The sequence below is a fragment of the Siniperca chuatsi genome, linkage group LG20 (assembly GCF_020085105.1).
Source record: "Siniperca chuatsi isolate FFG_IHB_CAS linkage group LG20, ASM2008510v1, whole genome shotgun sequence".
In the NCBI taxonomy this organism is placed as follows: Eukaryota; Metazoa; Chordata; class Actinopteri; order Centrarchiformes; family Sinipercidae; genus Siniperca; species Siniperca chuatsi.
Genome location: NC_058061.1, coordinates 5,335,697 through 5,355,371, shown reverse-complemented (window position 1 = coordinate 5,355,371; position 19,675 = coordinate 5,335,697). Strand labels below are relative to the sequence as shown.

The window sequence follows — 19,675 nt, the reverse complement described above, 5'->3', positions numbered from 1 at the left end:
GTTTTGCATGTTTAGGGTCCTCTCTCTGAGTCCACGCAAGAGACTTACCTAAAACAAGAGTAATGTATTTAGGGAGAGACAGTGTAAACACATGGGCCAGCTTTTATAGCCCAAGGGCCCAGGTGAGCTTAATCACCTTTATAATCTGTGTTAACCTTTGTTTAATGAATTACTCTTGTTTAACTAAGTCTCTTGCATGGACTTCCTGTTTGTCACATTCCTTGAGCTGATTTGTGACACTGTACACAACAAAAGAAACTTCAAGGTACAAGGTAATTTATTTATATTATACAAGGTTGTACAAGAAATGAGTTTGTAGTCCATTCATGGTGCACACATAGAACATAACAGATAATTCAATTTATATTAGCATAGGGTAACATATAAAATAAAATAAAACAAATACATAGGCTATATACATATCCTGCAGGTATTACGCCCAAGAAATAATTCTGCAGTGCATTTTTTGAATTTTTATCTGGCGATGATGTATTTCTGTCATGGGTAATACCTGTACAGACTGCTGCTTACTTAATGGGGACTTGGAAGTGACAGGGTACATACACAATACACAGAGGGCACAAAGCGAGGGGGTCAAGAGGGTCCCAACAGCAATGTTTTGCCCCAGTGGCCCGTTAATCCCGCCATGCTATAATAATAAAGATTATAATATAATTATCTTTATTATTATAATAAAGATAAGATTTCTAGGTCAAAATGACCTAACCTGCAATGCTTCTTACATTTGGGTTACTTGCACTTTACTCTTGATTATGTATTGTGCGTGAATATGTGTTGCAACACTGCATAAAGGAAGGAAAGTTAATCCAGAGCAGCACATGTGATCTGCCGCTGTGGGCAGCCTTAACAACCTGTCATGTAAAGAAGGAGGAAGTGTTCCTCCCCCTTGGTTTTGTTTTGATACACACTTGAGGTAGTTAGTCAGCAGTCTCAATGTAGCTTTTCAAAACTTAAAGTGTAAAGAAGCCAGCGGTGCCGCACTTTAGTCTTTATTTAGTTGGAGTTTAAACTCGAGTTGCGTTGTGAGGTAAGCGCTCATTTCACTCATCAGCTGAAGCCATTTAATATTTTACTCTTTTAGACAGCAGCATGAGACTAACAACCAAGAGTTCTAAATTTAACAAGCCCTAAACCCTAAAGATACGGAAGTATGTCTATCAAGTTCATTTTGTAAAGCGTGGTCTCAAATCTTAGTGATTTTGATCTCTAAAGTTGAAAGCACCGTTTCTTTTTGAGTGAACCTTCGTAAAGATTGTCTTAAGAGATGAGAAAGGTCATTAGTAAAGCTAATTTAACTGTACAACAAGTGTAACCTCGCCTCCAAAATGCAGGTAAGAAAGAGCCTGCTAAACTGAGGTTTTATCCACAGAATAACAGGTGGAGGACGCATCCAGATCCGAAGTAAAAGTAGCAATGCTGCAATATAAAATGCTGTATTAAAAGTGTATTGAAAATGTAAATTTAGTGAAAGTATTATCACCAAAATGTACTTCAATTTTAAAAGTAAAAGTACTCTTAAAGCAGTATAATTGCCCCTTTGAGTGTTAGGCCTATATTTTACTGCATTATTATGATTGATGCATTAAGTAGCGTTTTACTGTTGTAGTTGGTTGAGGTAGAGCTCATTTGAGCTATTTTATATACTGTTGGGTAGTTTCATCACTAACAATACATCATGTTTTATAAGCTCATATGTTTTGTTTGTAAAATCTTAATGTAAACTAGTAAGTACAGCTGTTAAAAAAATGTAGTGGAGTAAAAAGGACATTTTCCTCTGACTCGTAGTGGAGTAGAAGTATAAAGTAGCATAAAATGGAGTACTTGAGTAAATGTCCACCACTGCAGAATAATGATTAGACTTTGACATGTTAAAGATTTGTTTACATCAGTAGTTTGTAAACTCTGAAGTACTTATAATTTGAGAGTGACAAAAAAGCGGAGAAAAAAAAATCTGATCTATAATTCAATTATGTAGGTGAATAAACCTGCTATCTGTATGATCAATTAGTGATTAGGCCGTTTCAGTAAATATTATCCTGATTTTTAAGTTTTACTACAAGATGATTGCTTCTTCATGTTGGAAGAAGGTGAACTGCAGCAAAGCCAGTTATGAAAATTATGAATTGTGTCACTTTTTTCAAACAGAAGTTGTTCCTTAAAATGAAGTGAAAACGATTGTGACCACAATGTTTAAAAGGCTGACACTTTAGAGAATAAGGCATGTTTTACTTTTACTGTATGTTTCTGGAACTACAGCTGCATGAACTAAACAAAACCAGTTTAGCTTCGTCACTGGAAAAGGTGGGTGAGTTCTATCCAGCAGGAGACGGGACAACACAGATGATCTTGAAAGATAATGTACTTTTGATTGAAAGCCAAAATCTAGAACATTTAAGGGAATTGTCACTGTATTTGATTTAATCAGTTTTGTCACATTTGAACTTCCAGACCTTTTGTTCAAAGTTGCTTAGTTAATCTAAATGTACGGAAATAACTGCTGCATTTTGAGAAAATCCAGAACATGCATTACTTTTCTTCCTTTCTTTGTGAAATTTAGCAGTCATCACACAATCATGCCCAACACTAAGAGTATTCCAGGGTTTTACTAAGTTGCAATAGAACCATAAAATAATGTCCCTGGGGGTGTTTTTCTGTCACTCCCACTCCGTGGACTCTGCTCACATCCTGACATGTGGAGCAAAAACAAGCTTCTATTGGTCATTTAAAGGTTTTTGAGGAAAGCTGGCATTATAGGTCACTGCACAATACTCTGTTGGCTCTCCAAAGCTTCTCAGGAAGCTTTCTGTGGAACTGCTGCACTGGGTCTGCTGTTACTCATAGGTGAACTTGATGAGTGTGAGTTTTACGTGGAGATTTCAGCCATTTTGGTCTAATTTTTCTTCTTTTGACTGGGCTTGTTCTTTTGATAAAGTGTCATGGTTACACCCAAGAAAAACAGCAAAACCACAGCGGAACCTGATCTGACAAAAGGGGCAGAGAAGGAGAAAATGCTGAGGCAATTCCCTCCATATGGTACCACGAATGGAAACTCAACAGGAGACACCTGCCCCACATGTCGTGGCATTGGGCGAATTCCCAGAGGTTGGTTTTCTGCCCTGAAAAATCTGTTTTTAAATGTCTGGAGTGTCCATTTTCACCATTCTGATTGTATTTTAAGCAACTTCGGTGCCTCAACAAAAGCAGCTAACTAAGATGCTGCACCATTTCTCATCCTCAAATAAATGTTTTATTTCATAACAAAGGGAACTAAGTCAAATTGAAAGATACAAATGTGATCTGCAGCTGACTCTGTTTAGCCACAGTTGTTTCACTTTCACATCATTTCTGTGGTATAAACAAGAGTTGAAAGGAGATTATTTCCATTTGTCTTTTTTGTATTGACAGGCCACCAAGACCAGCTAGTTGCTGTAATACCATGTAATGATGTGAGGCTGAAACCAAGACGCACGTAAGGGACATATGTGTATGTGTATGTGTGTGTGTGTGTGTGTGTGCCTTTATAATTTTGAACATGTCAGTCAGTGATAGGTTTGCATAATATTCACAAAATGGTTATGTTCATTTTATGTTCGCATTTGGACTGTTTAAATATAATTGAATATAAACAGATTTTTATACACAGCATTAGTCTGTATGTTTATGTCTTGCACATGCACACAGATATAATGGTTGCACCATGTCATTTAATATGAACAACTTTGCATGTTTGTATTGCATTTCAGGAAGCTGTACGTGTGTGTCTCCATGGCTGTGTGTCTCCTTCTTAGCTGTCTGATCCTCTTCTTCCTCTTCCCCCGGAGTGTCACCCTGACGCCCGTGTCTGTGCTGTCAGCCATGGTCTACTTCACCCCATATACAATTGAAATGGTGGTCACAGTAAGTAATAGGAACACTAAGAGTGCAGCCAGTTACATGTAAATCTGTACCACCTCTTTGTTTCTCCCTGTTTCTAGACTTAATGCTAAGCTAGTCAACTGCTAGCTCCATCTACATATTTAGTGTACAGACATGAGTTTAGTGGTATCAATCTTTTCATCTAACTCTTGGCAAATGTCATACTATTCCTTAAAGGAAAAGAAATGCATTACAACAACATTTAAAAACTTAATGAAGAGTAAAATAATATAATTACATACATTAAATAGTAAAATTACATAAAGAACACAGTCAAAAAATAATGGACAAGAAATACAGTTCCAATGCAGTTACAGTGCAGTATTAAGTTGTGCCATATTTAATAAAGGAAATAAAAGTGCAGTAGTGAAAATAATCAAAGGCACAGGAGACAATGAGTTTTTAACTTCGATTTGTAAATAGGTAATGTTTGTGTTCATTTAAGATAATCAGGAAGTTGGTTCCATCTGTGTGCAGCATAGTAGCTTAATGCAGCTTTGGTTCTTAGTCGAGTGCTTTCCACTACTGTGCCTGAACTTCCTGAGCCACCATATTTTTACTGTACATGTTAAAACACTGTCCACAAGGAACTGTCTGAATTGCATTCACATAACACACTGCTGATAGCTGCTGTACAGTAGTTATATGAAGGACAAAGTTCCCTGAGACTTTTTAATGATAGAATGGTGAATTGGTTGCACCTGACCAGCTGTGTGTTTCCTCCCCTAGAATCTCATCAACATCACCAACGAGAACTTTGTCCCAGTTCATATTGTTGACTTTAACGTTCAGGGTCTGGTCTCTGACGCAGTTGTGGGTAAGACCAAGATATCCAATATGACAGCCATCCAGTCCCGCTCACAGAAATCGGTGAGTTTCACACAGAATGATTTACAACCAAATATAATGTTGATATATTTGTCATGCAATGATTTTCTTACCCCTCTTTCTTTAACTTTTGCAGTACACCATTCAAATTGACGTGTCTATCACCGATAAAGGCTTAACGTAAGTTTGAAATAAACCTTAATTTTCAGATAGCACTTTCTAGTTCTTAACAGAAATAGTGCATGAAAATGATACAATACTATTTATAATAATACATGTCCACACAACTGCTTTATCTCTTTCAGCTCTTACTGCAAGTTGAGCTCTATCAAGATTCACACGTTAATTCTGGAGTTGCAGTAAGTGTTAATCTCAATCTGAATATCATCAGAAGAGGCAGCCACTTAGCATATCTTGCACTCACAGGGTGCTAAAGGCATCACTTTATGCAGTGCAGGGTGAAAAACCACAACCGCATAAATAGGTTATCTTAAAAAAGAGTCTTATCCTTCAAAGTCAAATCTTTAAATCGGAAATGTTCTTTTTAGATAAGACAAAAAGACATGAAACCTTTTTTTTTTTTTTTTTAGGCTGACTGCACTAACCAACCAAGTACAACTGCTGAATTTAATTTGACATTTTATTCCTTTTGCACAAGTGGTAACATCAGAACCTGTCAGTATTTGCTGAGGTTACCTCTAGTCAGCTTGTATTGGCCATATATAACCTATCAGAGGCCAAAAAGGAAGCTTCCGTTAACATATTAATTTCTGACACCATTGACCCTACATACTGCAAACTAGCCTGTTTTTAAGTTGCAAACAACATTTGTCTCAGTCTAATTTGTTATATACTGTACCACTTGTGATGACATTGTATTTCTTCTTGTCATGTATAAAAGAACAGTTGAACTTATGGTAAAAGTTGAAACTGCATTCATCGATAATTTTTTTTGGCCACTTGGGGGCAGCACAACAAGCAGAGAACACAACACTGACATATATCACCTTATAAAGTTGTTATGGTGAACAAACAGCTATTAACACACCCAGCAGACATATTAGCATGTTACCTGAAGAATGTAAGTCCAATATTCACTCTCCTTTTAGCTCTGTTTTGGTCTCTACCAAATCCTGAGGGAAATATCTGGCTCTTTAGCTGCTAAATGCTCCATTATGTTCACCAGCTGGTCAAGTACTTTGTCTGTGTGCTGTTTGGTGCTGAGCAGGTAGCACATAGTGGGTTTATATCAGTCTTTCTTTGAGGAAACCCAGAAAACCTGCAGTTTGCTGATCGGAAAAACCAAAAAGAGCTAAAAGGCACTAAAACACTCTGTGGAGCTACTTTACACATAGTTATTTGATCCATTTTTAATATAAAAATATTAATTGACGTTATGAAAACATGACAACGCAGATGCAGGTTCCAACTGTCTGTAATTGTGTTCTTTCTTCTTCCCCCCAGAATGACACTGAATATTTCTTATCTCTCTCACTCGGAGCAGCTGTCTCTTGACACCTTTGAGTATATTGACTGTGGCAAAAATTCAACAATCCCACATCCTGTGAGATGATGACATCAAAATGAAAAACATTGAAGTGGGAGTGTGAAATAATGAGTATTCTGGCTGCATTCCACTCTTATCTCTTCTGTATGGGATGGGAATTTGTGAATGATAACTACTGTGACAAATGCATCTTATCTTTTTCTGTATGTTGTATTAGCATACCTTAATACTTTAATCAATCACTACAATGTTATAATTTAACAATACAGATGCTTCAAATACATTTATATTTTAGCATGAATATTTTTCACTCTTACATGTTTGAGATCAGCCTGTAAATCTGTATTATAGGGAAAATGGTCTCAAACAAGCACAATTTCTTAAATGCAAAATGTAAGAACTGTGTGTTTGTATTTGAAGAACAGAATGTACATTTCTTAAAAATGTAACTCATTTCACAACATTTTTGGCAGGATGCCATATACTGTGTAAAGAGGATGTTAATCTCTGATAATCTTGTCTTTTTTCATTTGCACTTCATTAAACTGGCATTTAAGGTTCTGTATGTTAGATTAGCATTTTTTTTAAATGTTCCATTGGTTTGCTGGAAAATTTTCTAGGCACTGCATGGAGCGACCGTTTACCATAAACCCTCCATCATCACACTACAGTACATTGTGGACTTTGCTAAATTGATCCTCTTTGTGTTAGGGTGGTACTGAATTAATAGTTGCTGCAATTCCTGATGAGGAACATTTTCCCACCATATGGAGGAAGTCAAAACTGTGTGTACACACAGTACACCTCTCAATTTATACCGTGACATGTGATGAACTCATGATAGTCACTACCATTATGTTTCCAGATATGTCACAATTTCTATTTCTATTTTGTAACTACACCGTGGTGAAGTAACTAAGTACATTTACTCATACTGTATAGTTTTGAGGTACTTGTACTTGAGTATTTCCATTTTATAATACTTTATACTTCTAATACATTTCAGCAGGAAATGTACTTTTTACTCCACTACATTTATTTGGCAGTTTTAGTTACTAGTTACATTACAGATTGAGATTTTACATACAAGACATATGATTAGTTTACAAAATCTGATTCATTGCAATAGGTTCAGCTACCCAACAGTATATAAAGTCATACAATTAGCTCCCTCTCCACCATCTGCAACATTGAAATACAGCTTTTATGTTGCATCAGTAATAATAATCCAATATAATAAAATAATAATTATATTAACAGGAGTGATTCTCTGGCATAATGAGTGCTTTCTCTTTTGATACTTTAGTAGTATATTTTGCTGACAATACTTCTGTACTTGTGTAACATTTTTTAATGCGGGACTGTTACATGAAATGTTAGTAAGTAATTTTACATTTAGGATGTGAGTACAGAAAGAAATGAGTATAGAAAAACAGAAATATCTACAACAGGCCCTTCAACAAGACTTTCCTCTTGAAGTTCTTGAGAGTGGACACAGGGTGGAGCCAATGCTTTGTTAGCCTGACAATGTGGACAAGCTATGGTATTAACTGTAAGATGCAAATTACATGATTGTCTTCTAGCAAAAAACCCTGTCACCATTACTGTTTTTAAAAGCATAAAAAACTATTATTATATTTCCATGTTATGCTACTTTGCACTTCTCCTTTACTACATTTCAGAGGGAACTATTGTACTTTTTTACTTACTTTAACATTTATCTGACAGCCATAGTTACTTTTCAGTAACAGTACATTACAGATTGAGATTTTACATACAAGACATATGATTAGTTTACAAAATCTGATTCATTGCTATAGATGAAACTACCCAACAGTATATACAGTTGTTGAAATTAGCTCTACCATGACAACATCCAGATGCTGCTTATGCGGTAATGAATCAGGAATAAAATTCCAATAAGAAATATATAGTAAATGTAACACTTTGAATGGAGCCATTTTGCATAATGAGTACTTTTGATACTTTAAGTACAAATTGCTACTAAAACTAAAGTATTTTTACTTAAGTGAGTTGAATGCAGAGCCTTTACTTGTAACAGAGTATTTTTTTCACTGTGGTATTTCTACTTTTACTTAAGATTAAGATCTGAGAGTACTTCTTCGACCACTGATTCTCACTCGAGTGTAGATGGTTTACGTGCCTCCACAGACCGTGCAGTTCACTATTGTACCGGCAGGGGGCGTGGAGTAGCCGTCCAGGTGGTCGTGACGTCACCCGGGCTTTAGGTGCCGTGCGCTCGTGGCTCTCCGGGGCTTTTCAGTGCTGCTGGAAGAGAACAGGAGCGGATGTGACCGCCGGGACAAACGCCACTTTTTTTGAAGTCAACTATGGATGTGTGTGTCGCTTGTGGACGATGTTTTCGCTGCACATTTAAAAGGTATGGACGTTTTTTTTTTAAATATGCATGGAGGAGGGCAGTTTTTTTGGGGGGGCGATTTCATTCCTATATCCTATAAACTGCATGCATTTTTATATTAGTGGCGTTGATTTAGTCTGGTTACAGTTTATATATACTTAAAGTTAACCTTCCAGGCTCTTGGAAGGATATTGTGAAATTGTTTAATTTATTTGCACATGTGTTTGCACACTTGGAACATCATGGCAGTAACATACAGTACTAACTAGATGGATATGTGTCGAACACTAAGGTGGCTTATTCCAAACTGAATAATTTCAAATACAGTCAAGCAAAAAAAAAAAATCCATTCCCAATCATATAAACAATAATCATTGAATTATACTCTTAATATGCAGCATCAGAATTTTCAGGGCTCATGAGTAAATAATAAATATCTTCATGTAAACATGCAGTGTCTGTATTCTGTCCAAAGGCAGCTGTTAGATGGGTATCAGGATGTCCACAACAACGGGATTAGTGCTGCTGCTGCAGTCCTCATAGACAGTAGGCAGAGTAAACCAGTGAATACATATCATCCATCCACTGCATTGAAATCAATCTGCAACAAGAAAAGCCTTTCAGGTTTAGCAGTCTTAAGAGGATTACGCTCTAGATAACCTAAGCCACCCAATTAACTGTTGTTTGGCTCTGTAATGTGGCACTGGAAATGTCTGGAAAGACGTTTATTGTTTTACATAAGCAGAAGAGAAGTTACTCAAGTATGCAGCCATGGATTAAATCAATTGTGGGTCAGTTGGTTTACAGTGAAGTAATGAAACACAGCGAACACAACAGGAAGTACCATGTTAATAAAACGAAATTACATTAAGCACTTTGAAATGTGCTTCCACTGATAATCATCACTATCTATTGTAAACGTCTGTGAAATAGCACTTGGATTGCAAAGCAACCTTAAGCATTGTCTTCTCATTAAATGTTAACTCTGTGTGTGTTTTTTGATAAGGTCTCCATCACCATCTGACCCCATCTGCCTCTGAGGACAAATGCCAATCTACTGAGGAGAGGATTAAATCAGGAATTTGTCACCTCACCTAAGTAGGTGTGAATCGCTGGCTGCAATCATGGGGAACCAGCTGACTGATATCGCTCCTAACACGTCTTTCCTGCCAAACTTCCAGTCTCTGCACGTGGTGGTTATTGGCCTCGACGCCGCCGGCAAAACCTCTCTGCTCTACAGGCTCAAACTGAAGGAGTTTGTGAAAACAATCCCCACCAAGGGCTTCAACACGGAGAAGATCAAGGTGGCTGTGGGAGCTTCTCGGACCATAAACTTCCAGGTGTGGGATGTGGGCGGTCAGGAGAAGCTGCGCCCGCTGTGGAAGTCTTACACCCGGCGGACAGACGGGATGGTGTTTGTGGTGGACTCCACTGAGCTCGAGCGGATGGAGGAGGCCAAAGTGGAGCTCCACAAAATCACCCGCACCTCAGAGAACCAGGGGGTCCCTGTGCTCATCCTGGCCAACAAACAGGACCTGGATTCAGCCTTGACTGTCAGCGAGGTTGAGAAGCTGCTTTCTGTGCATGAACTGAGCATGTACACGCTGCATCACGTGCAAAGCTGCAGTGCTGTGGACGGTCAGGGACTCCAGCCAGGCCTGGAGAAACTTTATGAGATGATCCTGAAGCGGAAGAAGATGGTGAAGCACAACAGGAACAGAAAGAGATGAACTCTTGGCTCCCACTGTGGACATTATCTTAGGAGATTTATCCACTGTTGAGACACTTCTAAACTTAATGGTCCCTTTTAATGGGAGAGCAAATTGTGCCAACAAAACAACAATTACACATGGCCTTAGGGTCAGGAGAAATGGATTTGCTCATAATAACTGAAGCAGTATTGACATGTTCTTTGTTCTGCAATCGTGCAGCTGCCCTTCGAAAGCTTATGTTGTAGATTTAAAGGGAACCTTGATAGCAGTTAGTCTTCACTAAGTGCTTTTCTACACTTGTTTTAAAGAATTATAACGAGACATTTTCCTGTTAACGGTAGGACTAATATATGAACACATTCACATCCATGTGGCAGGTATGTGGTGAAGAAATATACAAAATACATTTTAAAATGTCCATATAATCCTCCACAAGCTTGCACAGATTCTGCCACACTAAATAGCTGTTTTTGTCCCACGGATGTTTCCCCAATATATTTATTCCACATGTTTGTGTTTGCGTTGGACAGAGGGGTTTTTTTTTTGTAAATGATATGAAATGAAACAGAGTTCAGTGGTGACAGCACCAAATGATATTAAATTTCATTGCCATGGAATGGTAATCCTAAGTGCATTCCCTACATGGCCACAGAGGTTAGGTTTCAGTTACTATAACAGTATTGTTTATACAAATTGTACATTTTTGTAACACTGAAGACTTAATAAATCTAAGCACTGTACAGAACATTCATTGCTTTCCTTGTAGTTAATGGAAGTGAATGAAGGAACACCGTGATGGTTTTCTGAGTAAGATTTGAGCCTACAAAAAGTTGTACTCCTTAAAGCTGCTATAATCAAAATTTTTATATTAACAAAGTATCATGAGACTATGTGTATGTGAAAGGGGTCGCTTGTCGCAGCATCAAACTGCAGACAGACAAAGTTAGCGACTATCTGGTGAACACAGTAAAGCATTTAGCAGCTAAAGAGCCAGAGATTTCCCTCAGGAGCTGGTGGAGACCAAAGACAGAGCTAAAAGAATTGGACTTGCATTTATCAGGTGGCCAGAAACACGACTCCAAATGAATGCTAATGTTGCTCCATATCTGTTAGATGTGTAAATAGACAACTGTTTATTCTGAAGTTCCCCATATCAGCCTTAAAGGTGATAATATATCACACCCCCACACACACACAAGCCAAACAATCCATCTATCTTCTAGTCTGCCAGCTGCTAACATTGTAATTGCATAAATTAGTGGTGAGGTGGCTCAGAGGTGAGGTGGTTTGGTCCTGTTGTGTGATCATGTGGGATTGAACCACCTGAAGCCATCACCAGCAGATGCTCTGCCTTACTGTACCTCTGATACACTGACTTCCAAACCAATAATAGATTGAAGTAATGCAGGTTTGGGTTGAGACCACCTTATTTAGGTCAGGGGCACCACTTCTAGTAGTAGTAATGACTCTTCATCACAGTAGTTTGTAGTCATGTTTATATGTTTAATGACCCTCGATAACCACAATCTGATCAAAGTGTCAAAGAAAGAATATCACTGTACGTAGATATGCAGCTAGAGTAAAGGTAAAGGATGCCTGGTTTCTGATGTTTCATAACAGTTTATTATTGTTGCATCATTTCATGACCAGTAGAAATCATTAAACCTATTTGTGGTTTTAATCCACTTGCTTTACTACAAATCTCTTAAAATGCCACTCAAATATGATATTATGCAACAAATACAAGGTCCAATCTACAGGTAACACATTGTTGACTGCATACCGTCAGTGTGTGTGCTCCTGCCGTGTATTTGTCTTGAGATAATGACTTGTTACCTACTCAGAAGCCTCCTGCTGAGTGTTCTTAAATGCTGAAAGTCAAAACAGACACACATTTATTTGCATATAACATGAAAAGAGACCTGCACACCCACACACACATGCACATCTTGACTTCTCTGACCTCACCGTCCCCATTATTAACAACGGTGAGCTCATTAAACTTTCAAGGATATCTTTTGCAGAATCATCTTGACACAGCAACTGGTCCATGAATAAATTAGCATCATAATGTGGTGTTTTCAACAGCTGAGACACACTGTGGGCATGTGGAGGCATCGATCAGCCAACGAAAAATACCCAAACATTCTGCAGCTGAGATTCTCTGACCAGAGAAAAGGACGTAAAAGACACTGTGTTGCAGCTAAGGAAAGGTGCTGTTGTGCTGTCAGTATACTGCACACTTGATTGAATTGCTGATTTGGAGCCGTGATTCATCCAGTGGGGGGGAGGGGGGCGGCATGTGCATTGTCTTTTTTTGTATTCTGTCTTTGCTTTACTTTTGCATGTTTCTGTCACATTCTGTACAGTCTCCCTGTTTCTCTCTGGTGGCTGTCAAGAAACACACTAAAGAGGGAAGCCTTGGGGTTTGTGTGTCAGGGATTAGACAGGGGAATCGCACATAGCTAGCTGTATCCCTGGAATTATGTGACATAAATCAAAGACAGGCTTCAGAAACACAAATTTCCATCAGTCACCCCAAGGACACAAACAACTCTAATGCTTCCTGTTCTGCTCAAAAAACATAATGCAGTGACTGCTAGGGGGCACCAGTTGTAAAAAGTTGCAAACAAGACAATAAGCAGCTCTGTGAGGCTGTACTTAGAAGCAGCGTTGCTTAATGAGCTAAATGCAAACGTTAGCAAGCTAACATGCTCACAAAGACAAAACTAACATGCTGATGTTTAGCAGGTATAATGTTTACCATGTTCACCATCTTGGTTTAGAGTGTAGAGCGCAGCTGAGGCTGATGGGAATGTCATTAGTTTTGCAGGTCGCTTGATGAAAAGTCACGGGATCGCCAAAGTCATTAGGATTCACCCTCTGGGAACCACGAATGTCTGTACAAAACATCATGGCAATCCATCCAGCAGTTGTGGAGACAATTCAAAGTGGTGGACCGACTGACTAACCGACTAATCCACATGGGCATTTATAGAGTCATGCCGCTAGTGAAGGTAAAAACAGGGACACAAAAAAACACAAATTTTGATCAGTAAACTGTTTTGTCGTCTCAAAAACATAATACAATGACTTCAAAGGACACAGCAATTGAAAAACGTTGCAAAATATCCAGCTAAATAACAACAGAGCAATAATTCTCTGCTGCAGTCTCTTTATAGCCCCCGTGATGAAAAGCAATAGGGAGCTGGGCACAAATCCAAGCCTCTTAACATGTCCAAAAAGGGCCTAGACATAATTTTCTGTCACTATGGCAACCTGAAGTCAGCAGTCAGTAAATGGTGACCTGTGAGGGCAGCGGTGGGGGTCAAATTGCTTTCTGTGGCTCGAGGTCCACTCCAGCTGAGGTTACTGAGCGGGCAGTGGAGATTAGAAAAAGAAGCTCAGATCAATACTGGAATCCTGAGATCACCGCCTCACGCTATCAGTCCCTTTGTCTTTTTTTCACCTCTTTATCTCCCTCCCTCTGTCTGTATTTAATCTTCTTCAGTTTTAAAGTTGTGACAACCTCTGTTTTGTTTGCTCTTTCACTCTCCCTTGCCCTGTATTTGTTGATTGATGTCAGTCTCTAAGAAAATATCTCAAATTTCACACCAACAGGGTCTTTCTAGGAAATGGACCTTGTTGACATTGCTGTGGATGGAGGGGGGGTGGTTTTGCAAGGGAGAGTTGGCTGTTAGCACCTGACACGCTGCAGAGTGAATGTCTTTCAAAAGGGACAATGTGTGTGGGAGGGCTGGCTTAGCTGCTATAGCTTTTATTCCTGAAAGGTAGTAAAGCTGCCACTTGGCCTTCATTTAGAGCCGAGCCAGTAGGATTGTATAGATGGGAAGGGATTGCGAGGGAAACTGAAGCTTGACTTTACTACATAGTGCAGTTTTTCACCCTCGGGGCTATAAGTGAAGAAGAACAAACACCAAGGCTGTAATTCATAGCTGTGAAAAAGACAATGTCACAGTGGGTGGGGCTTCTGTGTTTGTATCAAATCGCCTTTACCTCTGAGGTGACCCTGCACCAAAACATATGGATATAATCATCTGTTTTATTCATCCTTTGCCATTGGCTAAAAAACAGTAATCATTTTCATTTTATTTGTGAAAAAAGGGTATCACATCAAGGGTCAGGGAGCATTTATTCATTTTCATAAATACACTTGTTTCCCTGCAGACTCAAAAGTCAAGGATGATTCATTGCTCATGGGAGCCATGACGAAATTATGGGCCACATGCTTACTGTGATTTAAACTTCATGGCCAGACTTTTTCATAACTTATTCAACTGCAGGGGGGATATAAATATGACTTCATGGATGATTTCATGCTTCCACATAGACTGTCAAAGGGTTAAACTTATATCACTTTTCAAGAACAACCTCTTTTCATGAAGTGATGCATAATGGTGTCATTTTAAACATCTGGCAAATCACAGAGCTGTTGTGTTTTGGATTATTACACAGAATTGGTTACTACCCACTCATCTGGAAATTGGATACCTTCTTTACATCTATGCAAGGTTTTATGATATATTTTCTTTTGTCTTCATTTGGCAGCAATTAATCCAGTATAGATTCAGTAGATCCACACCGCCACCCTGGGTCTACCCGTGATCCCACACTAGGATTACCCAGAGACCCATCTGGCACATGCCAGCTAGCGAGGTGTAAATGAGCAGTGGCCGGTGTGGCTACTAAACACCAGCTCTTGTTAATCCCCGACTATTACTGCTGTCTAAAGGCAGACAGGCCTCTGAGCTGTAACCCAGATTGCTATGGAACAGACATGCTGTGAGGTGCTATATCAAGATCGGAGCTGTTTATTTGTGTCACCCTGGTAGTGGGCGGATCTGGGAATGTGCTGACTTGGGAGTTATGTGGCTTGATTTAATGTAATAGAATGATTTAATGTGATAGAGTGAGACATAAATAATTGCCACTGTTAAAGATGGACTCAGAGATCACAAATGTGAACCATTGCCACAACAAACACTGAGCAGTCAGAGCTGTAAGAATGGATGACAACAATACATATATAGTCTACGAAAATAGAATACATTTATTTAAAGTGCCTATAATTGATATTTTTTACAATAACAATGTATGAAATGGCAATGTGAAAACAATGTGATAATGTGAAAGGGTTCGCGCATCAGCTGAATCTGAAGCCTTCGGCTTTACAGAGCTTTATAGTGAGCTGCAGCTCTTTGTTTAGCTGTCGGGTCAGTAACTTTACTGTTTTGGTTCACTCTCACTGCTCTCATTGCATTGTTTTCAGCTGTAGCAGGCAGCTGTTTTCAGTGAAATAGCTCTAAAAACCCACTGCAGGTGGGTGATTTCAACATATTGACCCAGGGAAAAAACATTGCTGAAAACAGAATGAGAAAGAGACAGAAACAGAGCTAAAAGAGAGTGAATATTGGACTTACATTCATCAGGTGAACACAAACATGACTCCAAATGAATGATAATGTTGCTCCTGTAACCTCTTTTAACCTTTTTTTTTTTTTTACAATATGCTGCATGCTAAAGACAATGGCTGTGTAAAAAATGTTACCTAGTGCCCTATAATTACTCCTTTGCATTTTATTTTAGCATCTGAAAGTATAAAATATATGCACTATATAGTGCTCTAACAAATTCACACAATGTAATGCTTCATTTTTGCTGTATGTGTAAATTAACCTTATGCTACACTGCACCTGTTGGTGATTCATAAGTGTCTTAAATCTCATTTTACTCAGTACAGAGCCGGGGTGGAAGAAATATTCAGGTCTTTTTTAAAACTAGCTATGCTACAATGGAAAAAAGAACTCCATTACAAACTAAAAGTCCTGCATTCAAAAGTGCAAAAGTATTATCATTTGAATAATTTAATTTACTGTTGGGCAGTTGAATCTATAACAATGCATAGTTTATAGTTTAATCATGCATTTTGGATGTAAAATCTTAATCTACAAAGTAACTGTAGATGTCAAATCAATGTAGTTAAAAGTACAATATTTCCCTCTGGACTGTAGTGGAGGAGAAGTGTAAAAGGCAAATACTCAAGTAAAGTACATGTACCTCAAAACTGTACTAGAGGAAAGTACGTGAGTAAATGTACTTAGTTAGCTTCCACCACAAAGTAAACCACTGAATGTTTATTATGTATTCGAATGGGTGAATGAGGGAGTGATTTCGGACGCAGCTATGCTCTCACCTAACTCATGTTATGGACAATGTGTAGCTTGTAAATGCATTGAACCACAGCTGTGTCTGAAGAAAAGATGACCCAATCCACTGCAAACACACACTCCATCTTTGAGGTCGTACTGTCTCTCCCCACGTGGCTTTTGTTGACACTGCGTCGTGCCTGGCAGATACAGATCAGAGCCCCATCAAGTGTGGGACCCCCGTGCTGTGGCTCTCCCCTGGATGCAGGACCAGCTGTAATGGCCGGTGTTGGGGTTTTGTTCAGCCTTGTACAGATAGGAAGAACACGTGGAAGTGAGACTGCACGTGAGCTGTGGAGCTCATGGCAAAACAAATCATCCTGGACTGAACGCTCGTGTTGTGAAGGTTTTCTGTGTGCTTGTGATGGGGTGCAATGATCACCGTCAAAGAGTGGTTATTCATGCATATCTGTTTCTTCCCTCTCCTGGTGTTGCTCTTCCTTTCTTACTTGCTTTCTTCTCTAAATTATTTTCCTTCAGACAAAAGAGGACGGTGTTTTTTAGGTAAAACATTTCAGAAATATTTGCCAAACAAAATTTTTAAGGAGCTACTGTTCTTGTAGATTTGTTTGAAATGTAAGACTGGGAGAAAAGATAATCTCCTTGCAGGGATAAACCAGAAAAAAATACCAGATTCCTGAATGAAACTGTATAAATATAAACAAGTGAGGGGGAGTTTTCAATACAATATAATTAATTTTGACACATACAGTAAGTTTTAAATCAGAAAAGTATTGATTTCAAGTTTCAAGCTAGAACCATGATGTGGAAGTGCTACTTCATTTAATAACAAAGGCTAAATAATGTGTATTGTTGTTTGCCAGAATGCACTCAGTTAAAGAATATCTCTGTTATGAATGCAAGTAACTCTCATTCTGTGTGTACAATGGACTGAAAGCTGTATTGTGGAGAAGAACCCTGGAATCTTGACCAAGGTTGTGAAGGGGAACCCATGCGGATCAGATCTGGTATTTGGAGCTTGGTCTTCCAAATGAGGCACCCATAGCGGCCTTTTTGTTTAAACCAGCCATGCTCCGGTCTTTCACAACATTCCTTTTGTTGCATTTTCATGTTATTTTATCAAAGATTTCACTGTTTGAGGGTCTGAAGTTGGCCAGATTGTCAGGCCAGCACTCCAAACCAGGGTACTTCAGAACAGACATCATGCTTGGATAAAGACTGTGCTGTGGAGGTTTTTTATTGAGGGTCAGCAGTAAAATCCCAATCCTCCAGTGGTCATGACTACATAGGACAACCCAACCAAAAGTACTGATTTGACAACAGTGAGTTCATTCCCACAAGGAGATGTGGTTATTCACTCGAATCTATATCAACCTGGATTCATCTCATCCTTATTTAGCCACGTCAGTTCCCTTACATCCCAAAGTAATTCTGTATACCACTTTATGATCAAGAAGTGAGCTAATATATGACTATTGTTACAGAATTTACAGAAATCTTCTCCATCATCCACCGTTATTATGTAACACTGTAGGATCAAGCTTTCTCTCAGTATTATACTCCTACAGGAATAGTTTGACATTTTGGGAAATGTGCTTGTTCACTTTCTTGCCAAGAGTTAGATAAGAGGATCGATACCACTCTCAGATCTGTCTGTTGAATATGAAGCTACATTCAGGAGATGGTTATCTTAGCTTAGCATAAATACTCTAAACAGGGGGAAACAGCTAGCCTGGCTCTGTCCAAAGGTAACACAATCCACCTACCAGCACTTCTAAAGGTCACATTATAGCGTGTTTGTTTATTTAATCTACAAAAAAATCTAAGTGTGGGAAATTTTGGGGGGGCTGGCACAGTGACTTTCTGGAGTCTTGTCGTCATTGTCACCGTTTCTCCCTGTTTCCTGTCTTTATGCTAAGCTAAGCTAACTGTCGCTTGTCTCCAGATTTATATTTACCATGCAAACGCAAGGGTGGTATCAATGTTCTCATCTAACTCTCAGCAGAAAAGCTAAGAAGTATATTTACCTAAATGTCAACATTTTCCTTCAGTTTCTCTCTCAGCTTATTTCCTACCCTATATGTATCCTATTGCATATATTAATCTCATAATATCAATTATGTACAGAATAAATGTTATAAGTACTGAACACTTTTGTGGTGTAACATTTCACTCTTTCTCTTGTTTGTTGAGAATAAAACTTGAGATGAATGTAACGTTGCTGTATATCAAGCATCAAGGGCATTGTAGCTGTTTGTAAAACCACATGTCTACTGACCCCCTGTGTGCATAGGTGACATACGTCCTCCAGCGTTGCTTTGATTCTGTTAGACAGACCTAAAGCTGGGAGTGTTGCCAGCAATCACCAGCCGAATGAGACCAGCAGGTCACAAATAGCCTTAAGTCCCGTCTAGACAGGAAAGCTAATGGATGGTAAGTAACACCCTGCATGTGCAGACCCATGCCCTGCCAGATGATTAAGAAATTACGAAATTAAGTTTAAGTGATAGGAACATTTTACGCTCTTCTAGTCTATGGTATCAATTAAAGGGGACATACTTTTTCAGTGGCTGTGCCTATAAATATGAAAACAGATTGTGAAATGAGACAACCCGCTCCTCTTTTTGAGGGCTAGCTCACTTGATTAGAGATTAAAGAAGCAGTTTTTGCCTGCCAGCTCTACGTAAAGTAGGGAGTGATTTGAATCACAGTTTACTACCCTCTATGTAAGTATCCTCTGACAGCATTAGGGAGCTCTGCCCGTCTACATGTGCCGCCATTTTTCTCCTGCTAGCGACTTGCTAGCAGAATGTCGACGCTAACAGCTAAGCATGAAAACTTTTCTGTTGTTGACTGCACAGACAAGCATAAATCTCTACATCAGCTCCCAACTTCTGACCACACAAAGGCAGGATGATTAAACTGCCTATATTTTTTCTTTTCCAGCATTTTGCCGAACCAGGAAGCCCAATACTTAACGTACCGACCAACTATTTCTGTAAGTAAGCAACACAGTAAGTAAACAAAGAACAGAATATATTGTCCTGTAGATCCTGAGAACTCATCAGCATCAAACAGTTGGCACATTTTCTAGCTTTCCTTATCAATTTCAGCTGTACGTTGT

At 38.8% G+C, this 19,675-nt stretch overlaps 2 protein-coding genes across 3 annotated transcripts; both read left to right on the top strand.

Moving 5' to 3' along the window:
* Positions 1-890: 890 nt before the first annotated feature.
* On the top strand, positions 891-6,836 carry tmem106a (transmembrane protein 106A). 2 transcript variants are annotated; one of them, XM_044179209.1, is made up of 8 exons: positions 891-1,048; positions 2,954-3,123; positions 3,427-3,490; positions 3,765-3,918; positions 4,666-4,806; positions 4,901-4,944; positions 5,070-5,123; positions 6,229-6,836. In XM_044179209.1, the coding sequence occupies exons 2-8, from the start codon at positions 2,958-2,960 to the stop codon at positions 6,335-6,337; spliced, it is 732 nt and encodes a 243-aa protein (XP_044035144.1). In that variant the 5' UTR covers positions 891-1,048; positions 2,954-2,957; the 3' UTR covers positions 6,338-6,836. The 2 variants fall into 2 exon arrangements, with proteins under 2 accessions (XP_044035144.1, XP_044035145.1); XM_044179210.1 differs by having other exon boundaries at positions 926-2,862.
* A 1,680-nt stretch (positions 6,837-8,516) lies between these two features.
* Positions 8,517-11,108, top strand: arl4d (ADP-ribosylation factor-like 4D). Its single transcript, XM_044179452.1, has 2 exons — positions 8,517-8,672; positions 9,658-11,108. Exon 2 carries the CDS (start codon positions 9,776-9,778, stop codon positions 10,379-10,381), a length of 606 nt encoding a protein of 201 aa, XP_044035387.1. The 5' UTR covers positions 8,517-8,672; positions 9,658-9,775; the 3' UTR covers positions 10,382-11,108.
* Positions 11,109-19,675: the final 8,567 nt, after the last annotated feature.

What these genes read in the sequence shown, in the direction of transcription:
- tmem106a (XM_044179209.1), top strand. Translation starts at nt 2,958, where the DNA reads ATGGTTACACCCAAGAAAAACAGCAAAACCACAGCGGAACCTGATCTG. An exon ending in CATTGGGCGAATTCCCAGAG is followed by an intron (nt 3,124 to 3,426) that starts GTTGGTTTTCTG and finishes TTGTATTGACAG; the next exon opens with GCCACCAAGACCAGCTAGTT. An exon ending in AGGCTGAAACCAAGACGCAC is followed by an intron (nt 3,491 to 3,764) that starts GTAAGGGACATA and finishes ATTGCATTTCAG; the next exon opens with GAAGCTGTACGTGTGTGTCT.
- arl4d (XM_044179452.1), top strand. Translation starts at nt 9,776, where the DNA reads ATGGGGAACCAGCTGACTGATATCGCTCCTAACACGTCTTTCCTGCCA.